Here is a 25276-nt window from a genome sequence, read left to right on the forward strand (position 1 = left end):
TGAAAGAATTATTAACATTAACATTTTTCCCATATAACGAGGGTTTAAAACTTCAGATGAATGATTATCTAGTGAGAGTCTGCTCAAGGGCTAGCTGAGCACAAACACTGGAAACGGGGGGGAAGAGTTAGCTTAGCCCAAAGACTAAGCAGTGGTAAAGAGCTAGCTTATATTACATGTTAACGAATAGCTTGAACATTCAAACCATCGAACTTAGATCAACATCTCAATGAGTGACGTGACTGTTTATGTGACGAGATACAACGTGGGCTTCCAGTCTAGAAGCTAAGCAAAGAACATAAAGTGTAATAAATGAAACTATTAGTATTTTCTTAAATGTGGAGGAAGAAAGAAAGTGAGCTGTGTCTGTTACAAAACCCAGGACACACACACACACACACACACACACACACACACACACACACACACACACTGGCTGCAGCAGTTCACTCTGCATGGACTCACATGGTCGGCCGTGTGTCTGCATGTGCTTCCTGTACCGACTGTGAAGTGCTCTTGTGTAACCTTAAGTGTGACACAGCTTAAGGCAGGGTTACAGTCGACTATAAAGGACACTGTATGTGCTGAAGGGAACTTTTCCATGTGATACCAGCTCCTCACCTCCGATGCCTTTCAGCGAGGGAGGACAAAGCCAAGCTGACCCTACAAGCAGCGTGATTTAGAGACCTCTCCTTTTCAAGGGTGGAAAAAAAAGAAGCTGAAGATCCGTTATAAACATTTTTCTAGCTTGTTTCCTTCGCTGTAATCTTTTAAATTTATTCTCCTTTTTCAATTTCCCTTTTTCCTTTTCTATATATACCTCTTTTTTCAAGGTTATTAATTTGTCTCAGACAATCAGTTGTTGGGAATAACCCAAAACACCTCTTTGTTGTCGCAGCATCTGATACTGAACATTTGAGCAGTTTTCAGCACCTGTAGGAACTTGAGTCGCTCCAGGAAGTCGTTGACGTAGCTTCCCAAGGGTTTGAGGCTGGGGTAGGACTTCTTCATCCACATGCCTGGAATACGACCCGTCAGGATGCTGCTGACGACTTCCTCCAGCTCTGCAGACATCACCACCAGCCCCTGCACACGCACACACACACGTCAGTGAGTCCAATTTAACGTTTGTATCAAGAAATTCTGTTGCGTTCTTGAGATGTCAAGACAACCCATAAACATAAGGCCTCCGGCAACTGGTTGTCATCGGCGCGGAGGCATCAAAATGGAGAACGATACAAATACAGTATAGTTATTAAAAAGAAAAGTGAGAAATATTGTTTCAGCACGCAACAAAATGTGGGTTCTCTTTAACCACGCGCTAATCTAAAACATTTCCCCACATACATGTCATTTCACTACAGTACTCAGCTCAGAGCTCCACTGTGCAGAGCCGCCTCACAGAGCTGCTTGCATGGCTGCAGATGATACTGAACAGTCTTTGGGCTCGGCTAAAGGAAGTGGTTAGAATACATAACAGCTCTGCAGGAACGGAGATACTGTATCTTGCAGGGTGGGCTCAGTTCTCCTCTCCGCTGCGGAGGGAAAGAACGCTTTCTGAAGAGAAGGTCAAAAGCAGCAGTTCACGATGTGAAGATTCACGTGGCTGCTTCAACACAGTCATTCCCACAGGGTCAACAACATTTCTGTGAAGCATTCATTTATTTCTTCCTGACACAGCTCATTGCTCCTATCTTCAGCGAGTGTGTTATCTAAACACAGGGCTTCCGAGACACAGGAGGAGGCTGTATCTCTGTACACTAGATAATGCTCACACACTTCCTGAGTGTTTCCTATTAGAAAATGATCGTGTTAGATTAGTGTTGTGTTGAACGCTCACGGTATTTGATTTCTGAGGATGCATTACCAGAGTTTCCTCTGTAATCGTTTAGTAGAGGTGTGCCTCCACTGATGAAATATTGCTTTCGCAGCACAGAAATGTAAAATCAATGATGATTCATCATTTGGCCTCACTGTTTAAAACCAACAGATTTAGTGTAATTACACTGCACAGGGTCATATATTATACTAAAACTATTTTTAATAATTTATTATGATCACAGAGAGAGGGAGCCGGATTGTGAGGATTTCAATGTGAGCCCTTGGGCAAGAATTGTCATTAAATGTCACTCAGTGGAAACATCTCCTCCTCTCCACCCCCTCCGATCCACGTCCATGTCCGTCCGTACCTTAATGGCCTTCTGGATGTTGACGCAGGAGTCTCGGATGGTGTGGAGCAGGCTGTTGAAGCGGCCCATCTCCTGCACCAGCACCGTGTTCATGCTCTGGTTGTAGCTGGTGGGAAAGAGCCTCATCACCGCCTGCAAGTCAAAGTCTCCCAGCAGCTTGCTCAGGATGTCGGCCGCCACATCAAAGACCATGTCATCGGAGGATTTGGCGTCTCCGCTTGAAGAGCGGGTCTGATCAGAGACACGGAGACACAGAGGACGGATGAGAAGGGGGGGGGGGGGGGGGGACGCGCTGGGTTGACAGTTTATCATTTCTTTGAGAGAGAAATTATTTTTTTGCTGCCTTTGACTTGTCAAATTATGCATTTCCTTTTTAGGATTATTCTGTATTTTAAAACCTGAAAAGATCCTAATGTTGAGAGATTCAGATTTCTGACTTTGCTTGTATTTAATTATAAATTAATTAATTATTGTATTATGATGCACACACTTTTTATTTTGTACACTTTCTATAATTGTCTTGGTCTTAATATATGTCTGTTCTTTGGTGGAGCGACTGTAACAAAACCCCTCGAAGATCAACTAAGTTTTTCTGATTCTGATTATCTTTGTGCTGGATTGATTAAGATGTTGTACTTTTAACACAAAGTGACTCAGAGAATCATAGTTTCATCAGTTATTTGACCTTTACAGGCTTGAGTGTAGGTGCTACTGCAACAAGAGACAGATTCTAGCAAGTAATACCTCAGCATTAAACAAACACTTTCATCAATAAGCTCATTTTAACAGCCTCAGCAGATGGAAAGCTTCATAGCATTTCTACCCAATTTCCCAGACAATTATAATAACAATTCTAAAAATCACTCAGCCTGATATTTACTCTCGTGTGTGATTCCTCTGCTCTCCTCTCAGTCCAACTTGCACAATTTACCTATTCGATGCTCAGTCGGTAGCCGGCGGTAATGGATCATGATTGGCTAATGGCGTCGGGGTTACAGTAGGGGAATGACAAATAGCTGCTTCATCCCATTTGAAGCGTCTCCGTGTTTATCGGTCATTGAGACGGATGAGTCCGTATTAGATGCAAATAAAGTTCACACATGACTGAAGCCATTATTAATCTTGTTGAATGCGGAGGTTATGTGAATAAATGCCCAGACTCCGCTGGGCTCTAATTTTAACTTGAAGTCGAGAAGTGGCGATGCCTGTGGAAATCATTTTCTATTTGTTTGTGGCAAGCCAATTCTGTAGCTGTCAAAATACAGCCTCACTGTATCCAAGGGGCCGAGCGAGACTCTGTACACACACACACACACACACACACAGACACACACACACACACACACACACACACTCGTCTGGTGTTATATGTTGATCCCTCACACTTGTTTAATATCAACTTGAAGTCCCACAGGAATTTAGACAATTTAAACTTTTGAGATATATATTTTTTTTTTGATAAGGGAGAGGCAGCGCTCTGTATCTTAAAATAAATAAATACATACTCGGATAAATAATAAATCTCTGTTCACTTTGCGGGAGAAGCCGCACTTCTGTCATTTTCAAGTGCGCCTTGATGTGGAAAACGCCTCAGATTTGATTTGCAGCAAACACCGAGTGCAACCCGGAAGCTGTGGGATATAATCCTCAGCGAGCCAACGCAGTCCTCACCCCACAGAGCGGAGACGTAATGATGTGGGATCAAACTGATCCGCCACAGCCACTGAGAGTCACTCTGTGTTTCTGCTGTGTGACTTTCTTGTTCTTTGAGAAATCTCTTTTACAAGCAGCTGAAATATATATTCATATGTTCCTCCTTAATTAATGCTGCATATTTTAGTGCAGCATTCAAGACCAGGGACTCTGCCACCGACAGAGCGCCGAGGGAGGCATGTTGATGCCCGCCGCGTGTTTGTGTGAGGCCGGATTTCAGTGTCTAAGTAAATGTGATTTAATGCTTGTACTCCGGTTTATTTGCTTTGTGTGTACGCTCATGTCATGTATTTGCTGACTGAGAGTGTGATGAATGTTATCTACGATTTGAAAGTCTACCAACTGAGTAGTGACATTCCAGCTGAGCATCTGGGAAGTCGGCCAACCGAGCCATTGGTTTGGTAAGCGACCAGGGCCTCTGGCACTGAAAAGCACTGAACTCTTTTCCCCCCCCTCGTGCTCCGATGCCAGGCCTCGTGCCAAATATGTCTTGCCCAGTTTTATGGTCACAAACCTCTGGGTCATTTAATTGCAAATTGTATTAATTAATTCAGTATCACATTGCTTTTATTGTTTGAGTGACATGGCATTCAAGTATTACAATTAGTACAAATTTAACAAAATAAAATAAAAATCTTAAGTTATATATTTAATGGTTATATTGTTTTCAACCTCTTTTGTAAAGAGATGGATTGACAAGTCAGATTGTGCTGAATCCACATCAGAACTGGTGAGTGGTGTAAATAGTTTGGCTGAGTGGTGAATATCTGGATCGTGTTTTCAGTTCATTCTGAACCATTAACTGGATATGAAGATGGACGAGGCATCGCCGCCTCCTCCCACTATCCAGACATGGAGCCAAAATATTCAAACGGATACAAACGTTGTCATCATGCGTATTTGGAGTCTGCACAGTTGGTGTTGGGGATGGAGCTGGAGTGGAGAGGGACCCCCGATGCATGTGCTCAACCAAACATGAGTCAGTCTCAGACGTCATCATGACGTTTCAAACCCATTTTCTTTGCATCAAATAACTAATTCAAACCAAACTTAATGGGAAATTTAACATTTGAACAATCATCAGTGTGTAAACTACCTAAAAGGAAAGAAAACATATTTGAGAAGAAATTATTTCAGGTGAATTTTAACTAAATTGTTCCATCAACTGACATGGAGGCTGGGTTTATGACCTATACTGTAGTCAGCCACCAGGTGGCGATCAAGACGCTTTAGGTCCGTCTTTACATCGTCTTTTTTTCTGAACCACCACAAAATGTGATTTAAAACTAATTACGTAGTTTGAGTTATTTTTCGTGGCTCATTGGTATACGTATAAATATTCCTCCATCAGCCCCAACGTGACAATCAGTTACTGGTTTTGATGCTGTGACTGACTGGTGTACGTGTGCATGATTGCACTTATTTATACGTGCTTTCTAAATCACTGACTTGCAGCTGATCAGCACAATCCCTGCTGTATCCTGGGTGGATTTACCTGTGTGAGCAGGACGCTGTCAAACAGCAGTTGTGTCTCGGCCTGATCCTTGGCGATATCTGCGTTGGCGTTCATGCCGAAAACCTCCGGCGACGGGCTGAGTGGCAACGACTTGGTGTATTCGATGTAGCTGTTGTACTGCAACAGAGATGCAGGGGAAGCAGAGGGAAAGGAGAGGAGTGAAGTAAGAGGACAAGTTTTTAACGCAACACCACAAAACATCTCCAGTAATAACACTCTGTGAAAAACAAGTTGGCTCCTTAGACTGCTGACATTTATGATAATGACTATGTAAATGTGACTCCATGAATAAAAGATGTGGTTGGAGGGGGGTGAAGCGCTGGAGAACAAAATGCCAAATAGTGGAGCGCGTCATAGATTGCACTTGTGTTAACAAATATATCAACCTTCACTGATCGTGGCTGCCTGCTGTGCCTTGTTACACACATTTTATCTCCTAATGGCTTTTTAAAGGCAGCTCAACAACTTCGCTAAGCAACTGCAAAGTCCTGTGATACGCTCAGTTTAAAAACAAACACATTAAAGTGAGTTGAACTTTTTTTTCGGGTTTTTCAAGGCAGTGACATTCCAGGCTCAACAATGCTGTAGAAAAATTATACCTCAGAACGGTCAAAGTATCTTGAACACAACAAAAACCTTTTTATTGACGCAAAGCACAGCTCTTACATATCGGCTCCCAGTGTCTGTTGTCATCTCTGTAAGCTAATAAACACTTGATTAGGCTCAGGAGGAGCGGAGCCACTTTCATCTTGTTTACAAAGGAGCATATCTTCTGACGAGGTTATCCTCATACGTGCGCCAGTCATTGACAATAAAGAAATACCTGCATTTCGTAGATGATCAAAGTGAAGAAAAGAGCCTGTTGTGGTGAATCTTCAGCCTAAATGTGGCTGAGTTAGTGAGACGGTGACGTGCTTTGACTCTTTCTCACTCTGTTTGAAACACTTTGCAAAGTCTCCCCAGGAAACAAATAGCATTTCCTAATCTTTCTAAAAATCAAGTGGGTATTTATGTGGTTTCAGCCAAATCTAAGCTAAAGCTGTGATCTATACAGAACCCTTCTCGATGCTAAGACTAGTGTTTGCTGCGATTTATAGTTGTTTTCATGGATTTTCTTTTTCTTACATCTCCCTCTGCCGGTGCATAGTAGAGCCCACTGGGATCAAACTTATAGTCGGGGTCCTCGTTGATCTTTGAAGTGTAGAAGATCGACAGGATCGTGCGCAGTGTCCGTCTGTCCCAGTCGTCTGTCACACGCCCGCCGTAGTTACACTCGCCGGTCATGTAGCGGAGAGCATCAAATGGCACTTCCTGCAGGGAACAAGACAATCAGGCCTTTTGTAGAGGAACCAATGAAAGGCCATGCGTTGGGGATGCACCATGGACTGTGCACAGGGAAGAACGACATGACAGCTCCCTAAAGGTGGAGCAGAAGCAACTTGATCGCCAATGTTAGTGGACCGGACATGGACCAAACTAAAAAGTCAAAATAGACCTACATTTTTTTGTCTCCAAATTCACTTCAGGACCTGGATTTAGATGGAAACTGTAATAATAAAAGGTGGAAGGGTAGAGTGGCCACTGTGGCATTTTCTGCTGGAGGATTTCAGTTACTGACTAGTTTCTTTCATCACGAGTCCAACGTGTCTCCCAGCACACAAACAGTGATACTGTTGTCAAAACGACATCTGTATTAACAGCTATCTGCATATGAATGTAGATGAATATAAAAAGGTGAGGAATTAATGTGTTCTGCCTCTTCTGCTCTTCACATACACTGTTTTCCTGCTGGCATCTAAAGCAGATTAAAAACAGAAACCAGAAGACTTCCATCCCCCAAAATCTTGTCCCTCACCCACAGTTTCTGTATATTCACATAATAGAGATTATACTTCATGTAATCACAGAAATATAAGAATCATCCATGAAAAGAAGAACAACAAACCCGGTACTGTTCCAGGAACATGTGTAGCTGCTGTACTGAGATCCGCAGGTCGGTCTCATTGAACTCGTACGGAATGTTCCAGCCCAAAGGTCCGAACTTCCTTCTCTCCTGGGTCAGGGCGTGGAAGAAACACAGGCCGTACAGCAGCTTCTTGAACACAGCCTGGGAGGTGGATATACACAAGTGGAAGATATCGTCTAACATAAACAGTGCTGGTTTATTTCATATTAGCACAGCTAAAACAACTGCCCTTTGAAAAGCACAGCAGGGGTGGTAAAAAACACACAAAGGAGCCTAACCACCCGCTGATGTAAGCACGAAATATGTGCACAGCAAGCCATCTAGACACAAACAGAGTTGCACACACCCACACACACCCACACACACACACTGACCGGTTTGCTGGAGCTGTCGAAAAACTCGGGGTCAGAGATGGGATCCATTAAGAATGAGCGTGCGATGTTGGAGCGGAGGCCCTTCGGAGCCTCGTTGGTCATCTTCACCCCGTTCTGAAGCACAGCCACAGGGAAGGTGAGAGACGGGTAGCTGGTCAGCCACAGCCTAAAGTCTGGGTGGGTGGTGTCCGGGTTCAGCGCCTGCTCACCGCCAAGAAGAACGAGTCAGTAAATTAATATACTGGAAGAAACTGATTTGCACTTTCCCCTCTGGGTGTATGACCTGTGCATAGAAGGATTGTGTGAGCTCTGACCTCACAGACTCTCTCCAATGTTGACATCCACGACGTGGCCAAGTGGCAGTTCTGCAGAACCACCCAGGTGCCCTCTTTAATGCCTGCCTCAATCATACGCATAGCAATAGGGCCCTGGCCTTGGCCCAGAGAGAGGGAGGTCAGCTTGTTACCAGTGAAGCCCTGAGGGGAAAACAACAGTCACAAACGCACACTCACTGTATGTAGCCGCGGTAAGGAGCCAAAATAATCTTCAGTGCTTTTAAGACCCGTGTGGGGAGCCGGGCAAATCTTGAAGATTACATTTTTCTATTTTCATTTTCAGTTTGTACACACAAGAAGACTTCAAAGCTGCTGGATTCTCCCACATGTCTCTGTACCTTTTCATCACCGAACTTGAGCAATGCAGCCATGGGGTCCGAGCCGGGGGAGAGGATGAAGATGAGGGGGGCAGAGCAGTGGCTATCGACGAAGGCATTGCTCAGATTGAAGGGTGGCGTTTCAATAAAAGGACGACCCAGACTGTTGGAAACAAACTCCTGCACCATGGGAATAATCTGGAGGGGGAAATAATGGAATTAGCTTTTCCTTATTACCTGAAACAAGGTTGTAGTGTTTGGAAAACTTGACAGGATTCTGCAGACTTTTTTAAGACCTTGTTAACACCATCATATATGAAATATAATCTAGACCTATGTCAAGGGCAACAGATATTTCATAATTGAGGAGAAGGTGAAGCAGGCTAGTAAAGAATAACCCTTGAAACACCATTTAATTTACAGGCAGAGACAGTAAGTATCCATAGTCTTTCCCTTAGCCAAGCCGATTAATGATATTTTACTGTATTTAAGACTTTTTAAGGTATAAACTTCAGATTAATTAATTTTACACCTTGCCCTCTTCAGACCCTGACACAGAAAACCATGTTGGGAGAATGTTAACGACTCAATAATGGAGATGTTGTGTTCAGAGAAGGTTCCACAATCTTTTCAAAAACACCACATGACCTAACCTTGTCTGGTCTGAGACAACGAATCACCAGCATCTTCTGAAACTGGTTCAGCTTCTCCTGCCACTCGTCAGGGAAGGGAGTCTGATGGGGATCCTGCAAACAAGCACAACCCAGAATGAAATGATTCTGTTCACAAAGACGAATCACTTCATCCTCCACACTGGAGCACAATGCACATGGTCATAAATATTAGCCTGGCTCACAGCATATCTTATCACCCACCATAATCTACTGCATTAACATAAAAGTATTTTAAACTCTTCAATTGACTGGATAGTGGCTAGAATACAATCAAGCCAATCAGAGAAGAACCTGTGAAACCACAGTGATGAAAACATGACATCTTTTGAATCAGCAAAGGAAGCATGCACCTCATCATAATACCTTTCAGGAAAAAAATTCTTGAAGTGAACTGGGGGAGATTTGGGGGTTTGCGCTGTGTCACGCTGTTGCAAGATTGAGCTATTCAATTAAGCAAAATGAGGCTAATCTGTAAAGTGCATGAGGAGGAGCAACATGTGGGTAGATATATATATATATAAACATGTATAAAAAGGACAGAACTGAAGAAAAGGGGAAACAGGTAAAAGAGTGGGTACTAGGTCAGAGCAATATGTTTGATTAAGTTGTTGGACGAGTGCACCAGAGGAAGGGAGCAAGGGAAGCAGGAAGTTGTGGAATAATTTCCTCCAGGCTGTTTGTTGAGAGGCTATGTGCGCTGGCAGGTGCTTCGAGATGGATACTCTGTGTGTGTGTGTGTGTGTGTGTGTGTTGGAGTGGGAGTGCTTGATTGAACAGCTGTTGTTACATCAAGATTAAATAAATGTGAATTCTACAACTGGAACAAACTAGATTTAATTAGATAGAAGTGTTATGGCTGATTCTGTTGATTATAAATCAAAGATGGTGTGGGTGTGTGTGTGTATGTGTGTGTGTGGGTGTGTGTGTGTGTGTATGTGTGTGTGTGTTTTGTGTGCGTGTGACAGCAAAGTGACGAGCGTGTGTGCACCACACGTTGATTAAACAGCTGCTCTTGCATCTAGATTGCGTCGATGTGACTAACACCACAGAACAGTAGAGATTTAATTAGACCAAACTTCAATTTCTGATTTTCATAGTTCAGAGATGGACAGAGTGCGAATGTGCATCGTCTGTACCTGGAAGGAAAATAATGTTCCTCTCCCACTTCCTTTCTTCACTGTGTGTTTGTTCAACACACTTTAAAGAATAAACTGTTATTACACATGAATAAAAAAAAGAAGCTGAAGTTTCAGAAACAACTTAGTGGAATATACACCTCCGAAGAAGCAAATAATTACAAGATATTATAAAAATAATATTAGTAACTTAGTAATGATACTAAGACAATCAAAATAGTCACACAACAATCAAACTCCCATGAATGGACAAATGCTAAACACGTTTGTGGTAATAATAATAAAGATTATTTATTACTTAATGATCCCAACACATCCAACATGGAGGTAGAAGCTGCAGGTGCTGGTTAAATGTGGTTAAGAACATGAGGTTAACCAGTGACGTCACCCATTGGTTTACAAACCGTTGTTTTGAATTGAGTTTGGCTTTTTCGTCCAGCGCCATCTTGTTTTTTAAAATAAATTTCACAAAATGAACATCATGACTGTATGAAAGACCTGAGTGTCCACATACAGTGTGAGGTGATCAAATCTGTGGTATAAATCTTTAGAATATGTTTTATAGACTTTGTGGAACTCCCAGAAGTCAAATGTTCCTGTCAGGGCTAATTGTGACCTACTTCCAACACTGCTAACCTTGCCAGCTATGTTAATATATAGACTGACTAGAATCGCATTCTGGGAGCATTTACAAGTTTTCTACCCCGGCTAGTTCTCTTGGGCATTTTTATTTAATGGGGCCTTTCTCTACCTGCTGATTTCATGAATATGGCCATTAACCTTGCTTGTCTGGTGTCTTATCAGGTATTCAACCTTATGAATCTCTCCAAAGAGACAAAAGGAAAGAAAGCAGCTAATGTTTCCCACTTTGTCTTTTTCCCAAAAACGAAATATACACGACGCCCACAGACTAAACCAACCGCTCGGCTGCAGTGGGACTTACTGAGCTGTCGTACACCGTCTTCCACTCGTTCCTGAGGCGAGCCATGTCGTGCCGCAGGCCGTTAAAACGCTCCATCTCGTCCAGGCGGCAGATTTCATCCCAAGACTTCTTGGGGAGCCAGGTGCAGGGATTCGAGTGGGGGTTGTCCAGGCCCACGCCACCTGTCAGAAGGAAGCGCCACTCCCCCTCATCCACCTGCAAACATGAATTACTGTGACGAAGGTTTTCAAACAGTTCCCTCAGCAGAGCATTCGCTGCTATTTGTGGTGAAGTGACTAAAAAGTTTAAGCAAACAGCAATATTGTTTGTATTTTTAAATAAATGAATGTGAGAGTAATGCGAGTATGTTTATATTCCTACCAGCTTATTGTGCAGGAGCAGATTGACACTGAGGCAGAAGGAGAAGAGCAGCTTATCCTTCTCGAATAACGAGCGGCACACGTTGACATATAGTGTGTAAGTAAAGTGGTCCGTCAGGATCTGTAGTCTGGAGGGAGGCACATATACCAGCATTTGAATCATCTTGTTCCAAACCAAAGCAGGATGAATGAACTCATCCACACTTGTGAGTTATTACTAGTATTACATTCACATTTCTCTGTGGCTCAAAAACGTGTTTAAGTGACTGGCATGCAGGAACTAGTATTTGAGTATTTGCATTTGTCAGCCCCGCTCACCTCCGCTCCACGTCGTCGCTCTTGTCTGAGCTGTCGATGGAGCTGATGAACAGGTTAATAAACCAGGCGAGGGAGTATTGGTACATGGGCTCAATGTTAGCCAGGTCAGCAATGGAGAAGAACAAGATGGCCGAGTGCACGGCGATGGGGGTGTAGCCCATGCGGGTCTCATCAATCTTCCGCTCGGTCACCTCGGCCACGGCCTGCTTCTCTGTGATTTCGTTGGCCAGCACCTTGGAGCAGGAGAGGATCTTGACGGCCGTCTCGTCCTCCAGGATGTTGCCCTCAGAAGAGGAGAGCACCTCTAAGATTTCGTCCTCAATCTCCTTCAATTGTCTGCAACAAAAAAAATGCAGGACAAATTCAACAAGTCTGCAGCTTGCACTTGGAGGAAGGTGACATCCTATTTTATTAGTTCTGGTGCGTAAAGAGGAATTCTTTTTACTGGACCTCTTGTTCTCTGCTCCCTGCAAGATGAGCGCCTGTTTCTCCTCCTCCAGGTCGGGCCTCTCCCGGGCCACCACGATGCCCAGCAGCTGGTCCTCGATGCCTTCTGGGGTGATCATGAAGTTCAGAAGCGTCACCTGCGGCACAGAGGAAGACATGATGCATAAACATAGAATTTACAGGGAGGGGATTTAAGCGAGGTACGCCTAATCAATTCTAATAACTACTCCGGTCTCGGCAATGTACAGATAAATTGACTTTTGTCTTCTCTGTGAAAAGGTGTCACAGTCTTTTACCTCGGCCTCAGTCATCCTCCTTCGGACTTACCCAGAGGTTAAAAGCCTGTATCTGCTATCTACTCTTTGCCCTAATAAACAAGTGCACTTTCTCTGGGGCCTAATTCCATTTCTATTGATGCCGCGGACACACTCAGCCGATGGTAAAGACTTAGAGCCCATATAAATCTCCCATTTGTCCTTTTTCACACATACACCCTCCTTCTTTGCTTTCTTTTGTCCCCTGAGCTCCATAAGCGCTGGTTTCCTTGATGCTTGCCTCTTACAAAAGACTTAAGCAAAAAGGGGAAAAAGGATTGAGCCAGATGTGAAAAATGAGTTGAATCTATCTAATAGCCACCCATAAAGAGCAGATAGAAATGTGATCTTTGGAAATGCGTTCTAGCCCCATGCCTCTCTGTAATGCAATTTCCTTTAATACTCCTTTTCTTGGAATACTTTCTTGGGAGACTCCACCGAGGAGGCGGCGTAAGTGAATAATGATTCACCGTGTTGCCGGGGTAGAAATGTGCTGTCAGTTGAGCAGTGTGATGCAATAAGAAAGACCCAACAAGTAGAGGTATCACTCATCTACTGGTGGAAAGAAAGAGAAGGTTTGTTATAGAAGAATTGACTTGTTCTTCATTATCAGAAAACAATTTGCTGGGTTTAAATTTCAAATCAAGACAACACAAACAGAACCTTGAATAAAACGTTAAACTCTCCATCACCCTCAGGTTTGTGTCGAGCAAATACAGAGCTCCGCATGACATTTACTCTTCGATGATGATGTAATGCTAGAAAATGTAGTTCTATCTTTCGTCAATCACTTCGGATAGAGCAACAAACCAGGCTGCGTGCTACTGCCAGGTGTGATAAACAGCAACAATAATATTATCATAAAGGCAGAGGAAAGTAAATGTCTGTGCAGGTTCCTGTGAGAGTCGGCAGTTTATGACTCCCGTCCCTTCTTCTGGCAGCATGCAGCTCTGCTGGGGAAGAGACATCCATCCTCAGCTGTGCTGGGACTGAAGGGCACCTGTTCCATCTGTGTGGATGGGGGGGTAGAGGCGGGCCGGGCAACTGCACCGGGCTCAGTACAACAATACAGACTGCTAAACACAACCATGGCATTTGTGGCCACTGTCAGTGAGTGTTGTAAAAAAAGGTGTTAGCAGACTCGTGTCCATCTTGTTTGTGTGTGGCTGTTGTAGGTGTGGACGGAGTTTGGTGACTTTTTTTTAGATCCCTTGCAAACGTGCCTGTTCTTTTGTGTCCTAACATTATGGCATGAATATAATAAAGGGAGACCATAGGGGCTTTGGCATTGATATGCATGTTATTGCAGTACTGACAGGGTTGTTGCCCCATCCCTCTGGTCAAGGTGTAGCAGTGACATTGGTGTCAGGCCATTACACAGTGGTGCACAGTACAGGAATGAAACTGCTGCAAATAAACACAGCTCTAATAAAAAAATATTTTCAAAACAACGTATTGACAAAATATTGAATTTCTTTGTTATTAGTATTATTTTCAATGTTAATAACAAACTGTCTTTGTGTAGCGTGAAGCGGGAGAGTGCTCTGTGATACAGGAAATCTCGCCGTGCCTGAGGCAGTGTCTCTCTACCTTGACGGCAGTCTCCGGCAGGTAGTGGGGGTTGCGCAGCTTGGTGGTGATGTAGAAGCGAAAGTCAGGAGAATATTCAATGGTAGAGTCTCCCAGGCGGATGCAGAGGGCACCACCCTGTTTAAAAGTCTGCCTCAGCAGCAGAGGCTCCAGGATAGGGTCCAGCTCCTCGCCGACGTTCTCCAGCAGCACTGAAACAAAACAAAAAAATGTTTTAATGGTATTCTCTGACAAGAGGAGGCCGACTAATTTACACCGAAACATAGACAAACAAATCTGTGAGCTGCAAACTCAACCACAGTTGTCTACTGTTGACCAACTCTGCCTCAACAGCTGAGCCACCGCACAAGTTCTTAAGTTCTCTAAATATTTTGCAGCCAGACGAGGACAAGCTGAAGTGTTTACTCACAATATCTTAGCTGTGCTGTGTTTTAGCTCTTACGAAATAAAGTCTGAGGGTCGTCATATATACACTATACACTGTAAACATACACACACACACACACACACACACACACACACACACACACACACACACACACACACACACACACACACACACGTTGCATTTCTAAGCTGCTGTTTTCCAGGTCTCTCACTTTCTGTCATGTTCCTTCCTTCGGAGGAAACTTTGTGAATCTAGCTTGAAAAGTGCTCTTTAAATTAAATACTTGTTATTCATGTTATTCATATAACAGGCATATGAGAATATCCCCCCCAACTACAAAGCTATTACTCCAGCCAGAAACTTATATTCGTTGAACTGAAGTATCCTAGGTTTTAGATGTGAGTATATACTGTGCAGCACATTACAGAGATATTAGAAGATTGTAGAAGAATAACCATCAACCCTATTCAGCTCCCTGTGGTTATCATTGCTTGCAGCCTCCATGAACACACACGCACACATCAACGCCTTATTCTCATGACATCATTATTAATGCAATTTCACATTAAGTATGATAATGCTGTTCTCCTGTTAAGTACACTGGTCCATCTATAACTAACATTATGCCTGAGTTAACTAAGAGGCAGTGACAGCTGATGAAAGATAGCTTAAGCGAATCAGGGCATCTCCCCTCCGAATCGCTTTGGAGCATCAATTTGTGTCGGTGCATCACATCAATACTGCTAATATTCCAGCAGATTAAACAGCACTTTGTACTGTTTAATAAGCGCATGCCTAGCCTGAGGGATTTGGCTGGGAAACATTAGTTCAAATTGTGCTAAAAGAAAGAATACAGGTCTAATATCTGGGTTATAGGCTGCAAATTCAAACTGCAAGTAACTATAAAACTGTGAAATAAACGAACAGGCTATGGAGGGTGAAACTAAACCCTCCGGGGACTATTTTGCACCCTCCAAGGACAAGCTACTCTCTGAACTGTTAGCCTTGCAGTCTGCCAGTAAGCAAAGACCCGACGGCTGGCTGAGTAGAGTCATTATTTAGATGTCTTTTTAATGGCTGTGGAGCTGTCTCTGTTTCTAACTCTAATTCCTGCCTCACCCGTCCCTCTCCTATACTCCTACAAAACCCTATGAGAAGACAAATGTATTTTTTTTCCCCTCTTGGTTGTCACAATGTGGGTCTTTTGCCAAGAAATGGTGTGAATGGGGTAAGTTCTGAAACCCGCTTATGGATCAAAAGGTCACATCCACACAGTGGCACTGGGGACTGAAGTGCTGCTCCAGTTTATGAATAGAGAGAAATATGTTTTTATAAAACAAGACACACAAACACACACACCGAAAAAAACAACACAAGGAATAGTCATGCCTATACGTGTCAATTTGACCCTGCCGCTGGGAAAAGGAAAAAAAACATGGTTAATTTCTCCTGGGCTTTTGCATGATTCATAGGAGTTTGACATACTAATAGTGCACGAGGCACATTGGATCACCTCACTCAGAAATATTGCTTATATGAATGTTTCCACTGCAGAACAGAGAACAAAGGAGAAAAACACCCTATGCAGAGCAATGATTAGTCACTGTGGTGAAGAGAGACCCCAGCTGGCCGTAATAGAAACTGCAACCATGTGGATGTGGCACCGACACAGGAAGCATCCTGCCAGAGAAGTACTTGCACTCACCTGGTGTGCCAAACTGGATGCAGTTCTCCAGAGTGCGCACAAAGTCGGCATCAGTCAGTTTGATAATATGCAGGCTGTTGGCCCTCTCCATGTTTTTCACCCACTTCTTTGCCTGGCCCTGGGGATCGATCATCAGAGGCCACCGCCTGGCATTGCTGCACACACGCGCACACACACACACACACAACAAACCCACACACACTTTGTAAGAAATTCTGCGACTGTTAAGGCGTAAACACATCACCACAGTAGGGGGGGACGTTGGAGGACAAGCACTGCGATGAGGAGAGCAGCTCAGGAGGGTACGTCTACTCTCAGCACATTTAGACAGCTCACAGTTGGAGAGCACACCGGGGGCCATAGTATTGTGATTAAAAAGCAATGTTGCTGCTTCATTTACACAAACAAGCAGATGTCTTGTCGTGTTTTCTTGCCTATATTTAAAGGTTGAATCAGACAATGTCACATGGGCCCACAAGTTGCGTTACAAAGTTCTGTCGGTGAGTTTATATGGATATCTGCAATATTAGGATATTAACCCGGTTGAGGAAATAACCTGAATAAGACACAGGGCACTTGGAATAAGCAAATTAAGACATGTGAAGTAATGTGACCTGAGTTGCATCATGTAGACATGCACACAAATTACTCGCATTAACGTTATATTGGAGTTTTCAAAGTATTTTGCGACATCCACATACAGCAGCTACCAACTGCTTGACGACACAGGTCCTGTCCTGGGTGAAAACAAGATGGAAAAATAAAAAGGAGTTGTCGCTTTCGCAATATTAGAAAGAAGACCGTTGCATCGTACCTTCAACATATGAATATGAATGGAAAATTATAGCAGCTCATGGAAATATTGGTGTCCATGTAAACTTATATTTATATAGTAAATTTTAGTTGAGCTGACTGATATTGGCGACTCTCATCATGTTGTATTTAATGTTTGTCATCTGACCAAAACACGCTAGAACTGATACCAAATGCTTTGTGGAAATTGAAGCAGCATAAAAAATACAAAGCAGCCATCAGTTTCAATGAAGAAAATTCATGCTCATAGAAAGAAGAGGCCCTTTAGGTTAAAAAAAAGGTTAATCCATTTGCCTCTATTTCAGAAACATTTTGCAGGTGCACCACACCACCCAAGGTGCTCATCATTTTGTGATTTGAAGATGCTTTCCAATTCTTTTCCAGACATTTCTTTTGCAACTCAAGTACATTTTTATGCACTGCTCTGTTCAGCTTTATAGTGTAGGAATATATACATTTTCTATGGAGACCGGCTGTCAGCAGATGTTCAATATTAAATGACTCAGATCATGAGCAGCAGAGAAGTTGCATTAACCCTCTGGAGTCGGCAATCGCGCCGACATAATAAAATCATGTGATGTGTCGTGCGTGTTCTGGATTTATGTGGATACACGATGTTAAAGTGTAAAATGAATTGTCTTGTCATATATATGTTGTGCAGAAAAATTACATTGGCAAGGTTAACATTTTCAAGGCAATATTAAAAGCATTCAAAAATAGCCTGGGGTTAAACTCTTAAAGATACATTAAACACTATGTCAGCCATGTCACGGTAAAGTTGGTCCTCCACACTCACGAGATGATGATGCCGTTGTCGATGGAGAAGCTGTCTGACGGTAGTCCGGCGATGGTCCACGCACGAATCTTGACTGGATCGCCCAGCGAGTTCAGTAGAGACATGTTGGGGGAGCAGGGGATCTCGTTACTCTGGCAAAGATTCATCCACTTGTTTGTCTGATCCTGTAGAGGAGCACATTTACGGCTTATGACTTCATCAACAAATAAGAGCATGTGCTATTGAAAAAGTTCAGCTGTTTACAAAGATGTCGACATATCTATCTAATAATTCCAGAATTCCTTGTCTGTCTGTATCTTGCTCGCATATCTCGAGAACCATTCATCTTATCAGCTTCACACTTGACATGTGTATTGATAAGGGTCTAATAAAGTGCATTGTCACATTTAGTGTGATTTGGACGATATGTTCAATATCAATAAACTTTGCATTCAGAGGCGACCAGCGCTCTGTTGCAGCAGCAGCTGGGATTCATCAAGGTAAATGATGTTGTCGATTACAACAACAGCTCATTGATCTTGGCCTGGACGCCTCCGTCTGCAGCTGGATATATGACCTCCTGACAGGTAGGCCCCCGGTGGTGAGAATTGGCAGTCACATCTCCCTCCCAACTGATCCTCAACACAGGCGCACCTCAGGGCCGTGTGCTCAGCCCCCTCCTGTATTCCCTGTTCGCCCACGACTGCACAGCCAAGCACAGCTCCAGCACAGCCAAGCACAGCTCCAGCACCATCATTAAGTTCACCGACGACATGACCATCCTGGGCCTCATCTCAAACAACGACGAGGCGGCCAACAGAGAGGAGCTGAAGTCACCGACGAGCCGGTGCAGGGCGAACAACCTCTCTCTCTCTCAATGTCAGCAAAACGAAGGAGATGATTGTGGAGTACAGAAGACAGCAGGGAGGAGGGAACTGTTCTGCTAACAGCCGCAAATCACTGCAGAGAGTGGTAGAGGCGGCACAACACTCAGACAGTCACCCAGTCATCCAGGACATTTACCACCAGCGGTGTCTGCGGTAGGCACACAACATCATCAAGGAGCACAGGCATCCAGCACGCAGACTGTTCACTTGATTACCATCTGGCAGATGCAGCTTCTACCATCAGTCCATCAGGTTCCTAAACTTGCAGTCGACTGATGACTAACACCCTCTGCACATCGTTTTCCTGCCTATTTGCACTTTATTTGAAAAATGTGAACTGACACACACACACATGTGCAAATACTATTCACACACACGGTTAAAGTCCTTACTTCATTTGCAATGGATGTCAACTGCACCTTGAATGTATATAGACTTAGTTTTGTATTGTACTTGTTTTGTTTTTTACAGTAAGCTTTCTACCTTGCTTTTATTTGTATTTTAATTTAACTATTGCAGTGCTGCGCTGCTGGTTTCCTCTTGTCCAACACCTTTCGTTGTACAGTTGACCCTGTGTTAACTGCATATGAGTGTTCATGCCAACAAGCCTGTTCACTACAACGGCAACGACAACTGATTCTCCAGTTCAGGGTTCTGTGTACTGAGTCGAGCTTCAGGGTCCTGCAGCAGGTCTTCACTTGCAGCAGCTCAATCACTGGAGGTCACTTTTACAGTTTCATAAAGAAAACTGCAACCGGCATTAGCACAGGCCAAGAAAACAGCCCATTACAAACAGGCAGGCTTAGGAGGGGGCACTGCAGTAGCTGTTAAAATACTGTATGTATATGTACACAACCAAACCAGCACAGCACAATGTGAGGTGCATGTGACACAGAACAGAATATTACAGTCAAGTGTCTCTGTATTTACTTTTTACCAAACTTCTCTCAAGCGTTTGGCTTTTTCTTGTTCTGCAATTTGCATCGGTCAGTTTGCTCAAGAGAAATAAATACTTTGACTCACACATTAATGGAAATGTTAACTACGAATGTAGCCGCTACGCCTCAGAAGTTATTAAAGAGACATTCATGCACATGCACAGACGCACACACAGAGAGAGAGAGAGAGAGAGAGAGAGAGAGAGAGAGAGAGAGAGAGAGAGAGAGAGAGATGCGTTATCATCATTGATTCTTCCTGTGTGCTGCAGTCGCTGCATCATGACGTGAAGAAAATTATTAAAGAGGTGCTGAATTGTTTGACACAATATTAATGTAAATGGTGTATTTACCCAACATCAATAATTAGTTTTTTAAACATCACGATTATTGTCAATATAGAGATATTGCGACGGCCGTAAACTACCTGCATTCATACAGTATTTGTCCTTTAGCGTACCTGTCTGTAGCTGGAGGTGAAGGCCCCCAGGTAAGCCACTATGCCTGCTGAGATAAGGATATCCCCCGTCAGGTTATTGTAGAGCTCTCTGAGATTAAAGGCCATTTCACTCCAGCGCGTCTTCTCTCCACCCAGCCCTCCAATCAGCTGCTCCGCTCGCTCAAGCTTCTTCCTGCACAGATCCACCTGAGAGATATAATCAAAAGAGAATTACATGAATGTGTTGTCGCCCTGTGGTCAATTTTTCCCAGGTCAAGGAACTGAACCAAGGTCGTGCCAACTGCAGGAAGTTTGCAGTCGCACTTTAAACTCTGAAGAGAAGAACTGCTCTCTCACAAAATAGGGCTGTGAGAATAAGTCTTGAAAACTATTTAAACGTTGAAAACATCTGGCACCCCTAATACAGGGTGACCTCATTAATGTGTTATTATTCGAATAATTCTGTCAGTTCCTTCAGTTATGTTGTAAGGGGTGGGGGGGGGGGGGGGGGGGGGGGGGGGGGGGGGGGGGGGGGGGGGGGGGGGGGGGGGGGGGGGGGGGGGGGGGGGGGGGGGGGGGGGGGGGGGGGGGGGGGGGGGGGGGGGGGGGGGGGGGGGGGGGGGGGGGGGGGGGGGGGGGGGGGGGGGGGGGGGGGGGGGGGGGGGGGGGGGGGGGGGGGGGGGGGGGGGGGGGGGGGGGGGGGGGGGGGGGGGGGGGGGGGGGGGGGAGGGGGGGGGGGGGGGGGGGGGGGGGGGGGGGGGGGGGGGGGGGGGGGGGGGGGGGGGGGGGGGGGGGGGGGGGGGGGGGGGGGGGGGGGGGGGAGTGGGGGAGAATCATTGGGGATCATTGAGGGAGCATCTGCTTTTGCTATTTTTCAATCTGGATGGAAATGCTCCTCTTTTGCCTGTTTGATACGGGTCAGTAAACTGAAAAACAAACCAAGGCTTTATCAGCGTGAGAGCCCACATGGACCTTGTGAAAGAGTTTGTAATCAATTAAGTTTTCCAGAGCGGTTGCCATTTTGTGTCTAGTGCCACCTTGTACATGTGAAAATGTGAATGTGTTCCTGAATGCTCCTGTTCACAGAACATTTCTGATAATTAGAGTTTTGTGTGTGTTTGCAAGGAACATTTGCCAAATTTTGAAGTTTGTAAAATGAACTTTGTTAACAACACCTGAGTTCGATATATGTTTGAATCATATAACACAGCACTTTCTAGAAAATCCTTTTCGGTGGTCTGTACATTTCACAGTAGCTAAATGCCAAGTTGGATTTATGTGACTGGACATTGCATAGTACTTGTAATTCCGCTACATGTGGATAGTTGGTTTTGAGCCAGCTGGACACTGCAGGGGAATAAAGTTTAAATTATTAACATAGACAGCTTATTGAATATACATTTCCAAGGAGATGTGTTCATCACAGAAACAGACACTGAGTAGAGGGAGGGTGCGTTTTACTGAAACAGCAAAAATAGATACAAATTAATTGACTAAAAACTGAGAACTGTATAAATCTTGGTTTAACTAAGTGCAAGGAAGACGACAGAGATGTGTTGTGTTGACATGACTGCTGTGATTTGTTAAATGAATCAAACTCAGTGGCGATCTGGAGGGAAACAAGATCGCACCGTGTCCTCATTTCTCCTTTACCTGTTTAATACAGGTCCCAGTTTTGTTACCGTGGACCTCACCCTTGAGACCCGTAACACACACACACACACACACACACACACACACACACACACACACACACACACACACAGCACGAACCTGATTCTCCAGGTCAGCTTTCTTGTTTTTATTAGCGTCCAATGTTTCCTGAAGCTTCGCGAGCTTATCTTGGACTTCTTTGAGCGCGGCCTGTTTTTTGTGCAGGCTCTCCATGGCCACCTTCATTTTCCCCTCAGCCTGGGCCAGCTTCTCCTTCTTCGGAGCCACCACCTTGGCCACTCTGAGGGTAACATGAGACTTTCTTTATACAAGGTTTGTGAGAACCACAGATGAAAAGAACATAGTGACAACATTATCAAATCACTTAAACCTTTGTCTTCTATACACATTAAGTCTAATATGTTTAAATTGATCTGATTCTGATCATTTATCTGGGACAGTTAAAACATAGACTGTAGCTTTCAGAAATTGCAGCAGCATTTAAACCAGAATAATAACGATGTGAACATTTCCCTTGAATATGATTTTGATCTCACGGATTTGACTTGCTTCATGAATCATTTTGAGCCAACTGAGAAACCCCGAGGAGAAGAACATTTCTTACTTGTCATACTTGTCCATGGCACAAACCCACTTACACATCCCTTCAGCTGCAGCGGACGCAGTTCGAATCTTCTCGGGTACAAAGTCTGAGTTGGTGATGTACTTGCTGCGGATGATGGCGATGAGATTTTGTGGGATGTTGTCCTTGTCGTACTCGTGGAGGCTCTGGAGAAATCTCATGTCCCCCAGGAGCTTTTTGGCCGGGCCCCAGAAGTCCTCCACTTTTTTACCAGAGCCCGAAGGGTCTGGCACACGATCTGGCTTGATGCCTTTGAGGATGCAGATTGCCTCCATCACCAGCTTGACAGCTGTGGGGGGGCTTTTCATGGACTTAATCACTGTGATATCCTGAAAATAAAAAAAGAACCACATTATTTGACACCTGGATCTACCACCAACTGAAAGCACACTATCTGACATTAGAAACAAACACGATTCTATTATAACCTGAGTGGTGAGAGTATTCAACGCAGACAGAGCCGACTCCAGGATGGGCATGGCTTCGGCCAGGTCGGCATCACACTCGTCCTTGATGGCCTTGGCAGCCATGGCTTGCTCGTTGGCCTCTGCCTCGTCCACCTTCACCACCTTCTCGGTCTCAGCCACCTCCACAGACTCATGCTCAATTACCACCATCATCTCATCGACCTCTTTGCTGGCCACTAGTAGCTGTGGCTTCAGGGCCTCCAGCTCCACTTGCATGGTGGCCACCTCGTTTGCTGCTGACTCTAGTTTCTCCAGGCCCACCTCATAGCGATGTTTCAGCTTCATCACCTCCCTGGTAAAGAAAGAGATAAGATACATTTTTCAACCAATTCTTTTTGGGCCACGTTTCCAATTCAGCTCCTTTATATGTACAAGAAAACTTGAGCTATAATAACACTTTTCAATCGAATTATCTGTATACATCTGTTTCAGACATGCACTGAATCGCAAAATAATCTGATATTCTCCGGAAGGACTGAATGTGAGATCGCAAATGTCCTGAGTCAGAGGCTCCGGACATTCTCTGTAGTTTCTCCTGGCAGCAAACTAGTAAAGACGTGACTGACTGTTGTGTTGTTGTCAACGCATCTGAACGGAGAATCTCCTGCCGTGTTGTTCATATTTTAAAGGCAACTTCCCAGAGAAAGTCCAGACCCAATTGTGCAGATATTCTTTGGAGTTCATGTCTGAAAACGGCTTTGCAGAAACTTCTAAACCTTACGCTCTTTTCGTTTTCAGCAGGGCTTTGAAGGTGGAAATGAGCTCCAGGTATGAGGTTGGTGTGACGTAATTGTGGCGCTGCAGCTCGGTCAAAAAGCGCGTTGACAGCTCAATAGTTGAGGTGTGAAGCTCTTGCACATGTTAATGCAGGCCTTCTCGGGACTCGTCTGTCATCTTCCACATCCTCCAGGAAGCGACACGCCACCGCCTGCAGGCGTCCTCGGGCCAGGTCTGACAAGGAGGGAAAGATTCTTTACAGCCAATCATACAAACGGTGAATTTCATTCTCTGCTACAGTTTTCTCGGTTTGGGGCGTCTGAGCTTTGATCAGTGACACATTATGTGAAGATAATTCAGAAGTTGTCATCTCACCTGCTGTGATGAGGCACTAGCACTCATGTATGATACGGTAAAACCATCGCTCTCTCTTGATTAACTATCCGGAGCATCTAGTTGGGAGACCAACGATGACGGGGAACTCATCATCATACATACACCCACCTGGAAACCAGTTAATGGGTGCAGGCAGTTAATGAGGGCAGGGAAGCGTCTCAGGCGGGTTTCTAAAGGCGTCTCCGATGGGACTCAATGGCCAACACCACATGCAGCTGAGTGCGACAGCGCTCGACAAACATGTTGAAAAGGGACAAGGGGCTGCCGTCCGTCTGCTTGTCCCGGTCCCGCTGGCGGTCCAGTGTGCGCAATTCGCTCACAGATTTCTTGCTTCTCATCAACTGCAAACAGGTTAGGCACCTGGAGAGAAGCAAAACAAAACAAAACAGTATTCATCATTCTCTCACTGCATCCATACGTTCATCCATCTTTCCAAAATGTTCTCCACCCTTACTTCTTTCTAAAAGTTATCTACTTCAACTCATTCATTAATCTATCGATAACCATGAATACGGCTTTTCCTGTGTCCCCGCCCACCCACTTTACCTCACCAGTGTTGAGCAGGTTACCGACGTCCTCCAGAAATGACTCCATTTTGATTTGTGTGTCTGTGAAAAGAAACACGCCATGGGCTTCACCCTGTGTGGACTTCCTCATTATTAGCTTCAGGTCGTTGTGCCATTCCGCGGTTCCGTAAGTCTTGGAGATCTCCACCTGGAAAAGCTCTGCCTCTGCCATGTAGGCAGCCAAGCGGGTGAGAGACTGACGCCCGCTCCCACCAACGCCCACCAGCAGGGCGTGTCCACCTGGCTGCTTGAGGATGCGGGAGATGCGGCACACGTGTTCGATGGCAAAACGAAAGAGCACCAGATTCATGGGTGCCTTGCTGATGTTGTTGAATTCCTCCAGGTGGGACTCCACCACCTGTCGGAGCTGGTCGAGGTTCCGCACCTCACGGTAGTTGCGGTCCTCGCCCTTGGGGTCGTGAAAGTCACAAAACATGAGGCTGCGCAGGTCGTCCTCAGTCACCTTTCCGTCACAGTCCTGGTCCAGATGTTGGAAGAGTTGATGGAAGTTTTCCTTCATGTGACTCTGAGACACCACCTGTAAATGGCTTACGAGCCAAGACCGGTCTTTGTCGTGGACCAGTCGATCGTAGTAAACCCTCAGGACCTGAGGATCAACAAAATAAAGGAGTGAGTGGAAGACAATAAAGGAGAGAGACACATAGAGAGAGATCACAGCACAACGTGGGTGTTACAAATTC

General features: G+C 44.7%; 1 protein-coding gene across 1 annotated transcript in view; it reads right to left on the reverse strand.

Annotated features, from left to right (window-relative positions):
- dnah7 (dynein, axonemal, heavy chain 7) overlaps positions 1–25276 on the reverse strand; it is a 66610-nt gene that overhangs the window by 4023 nt on the left and 37311 nt on the right. The window contains 28 exon segments of the mRNA XM_034574703.1: positions 934–1086; positions 2190–2420; positions 5398–5535; positions 6544–6729; positions 7364–7525; positions 7759–7959; positions 8073–8234; positions 8432–8608; positions 9064–9156; positions 11164–11358; positions 11524–11650; positions 11841–12176; positions 12291–12424; positions 14192–14382; positions 16285–16439; positions 17894–18057; positions 20155–20340; positions 21907–22087; positions 22412–22758; positions 22858–23188; positions 23618–23790; positions 23792–23832; positions 23835–23847; positions 24118–24174; positions 24176–24205; positions 24207–24320; positions 24322–24369; positions 24556–25182. Coding sequence (XP_034430594.1) covers positions 934–1086; positions 2190–2420; positions 5398–5535; positions 6544–6729; positions 7364–7525; positions 7759–7959; positions 8073–8234; positions 8432–8608; positions 9064–9156; positions 11164–11358; positions 11524–11650; positions 11841–12176; positions 12291–12424; positions 14192–14382; positions 16285–16439; positions 17894–18057; positions 20155–20340; positions 21907–22087; positions 22412–22758; positions 22858–23188; positions 23618–23790; positions 23792–23832; positions 23835–23847; positions 24118–24174; positions 24176–24205; positions 24207–24320; positions 24322–24369; positions 24556–25182 — 4953 coding nt within the window.

Source organism: Hippoglossus hippoglossus, chromosome 21 (assembly GCF_009819705.1).
Source record: "Hippoglossus hippoglossus isolate fHipHip1 chromosome 21, fHipHip1.pri, whole genome shotgun sequence".
NCBI classification, from domain to species: domain Eukaryota; kingdom Metazoa; phylum Chordata; class Actinopteri; order Pleuronectiformes; family Pleuronectidae; genus Hippoglossus; species Hippoglossus hippoglossus.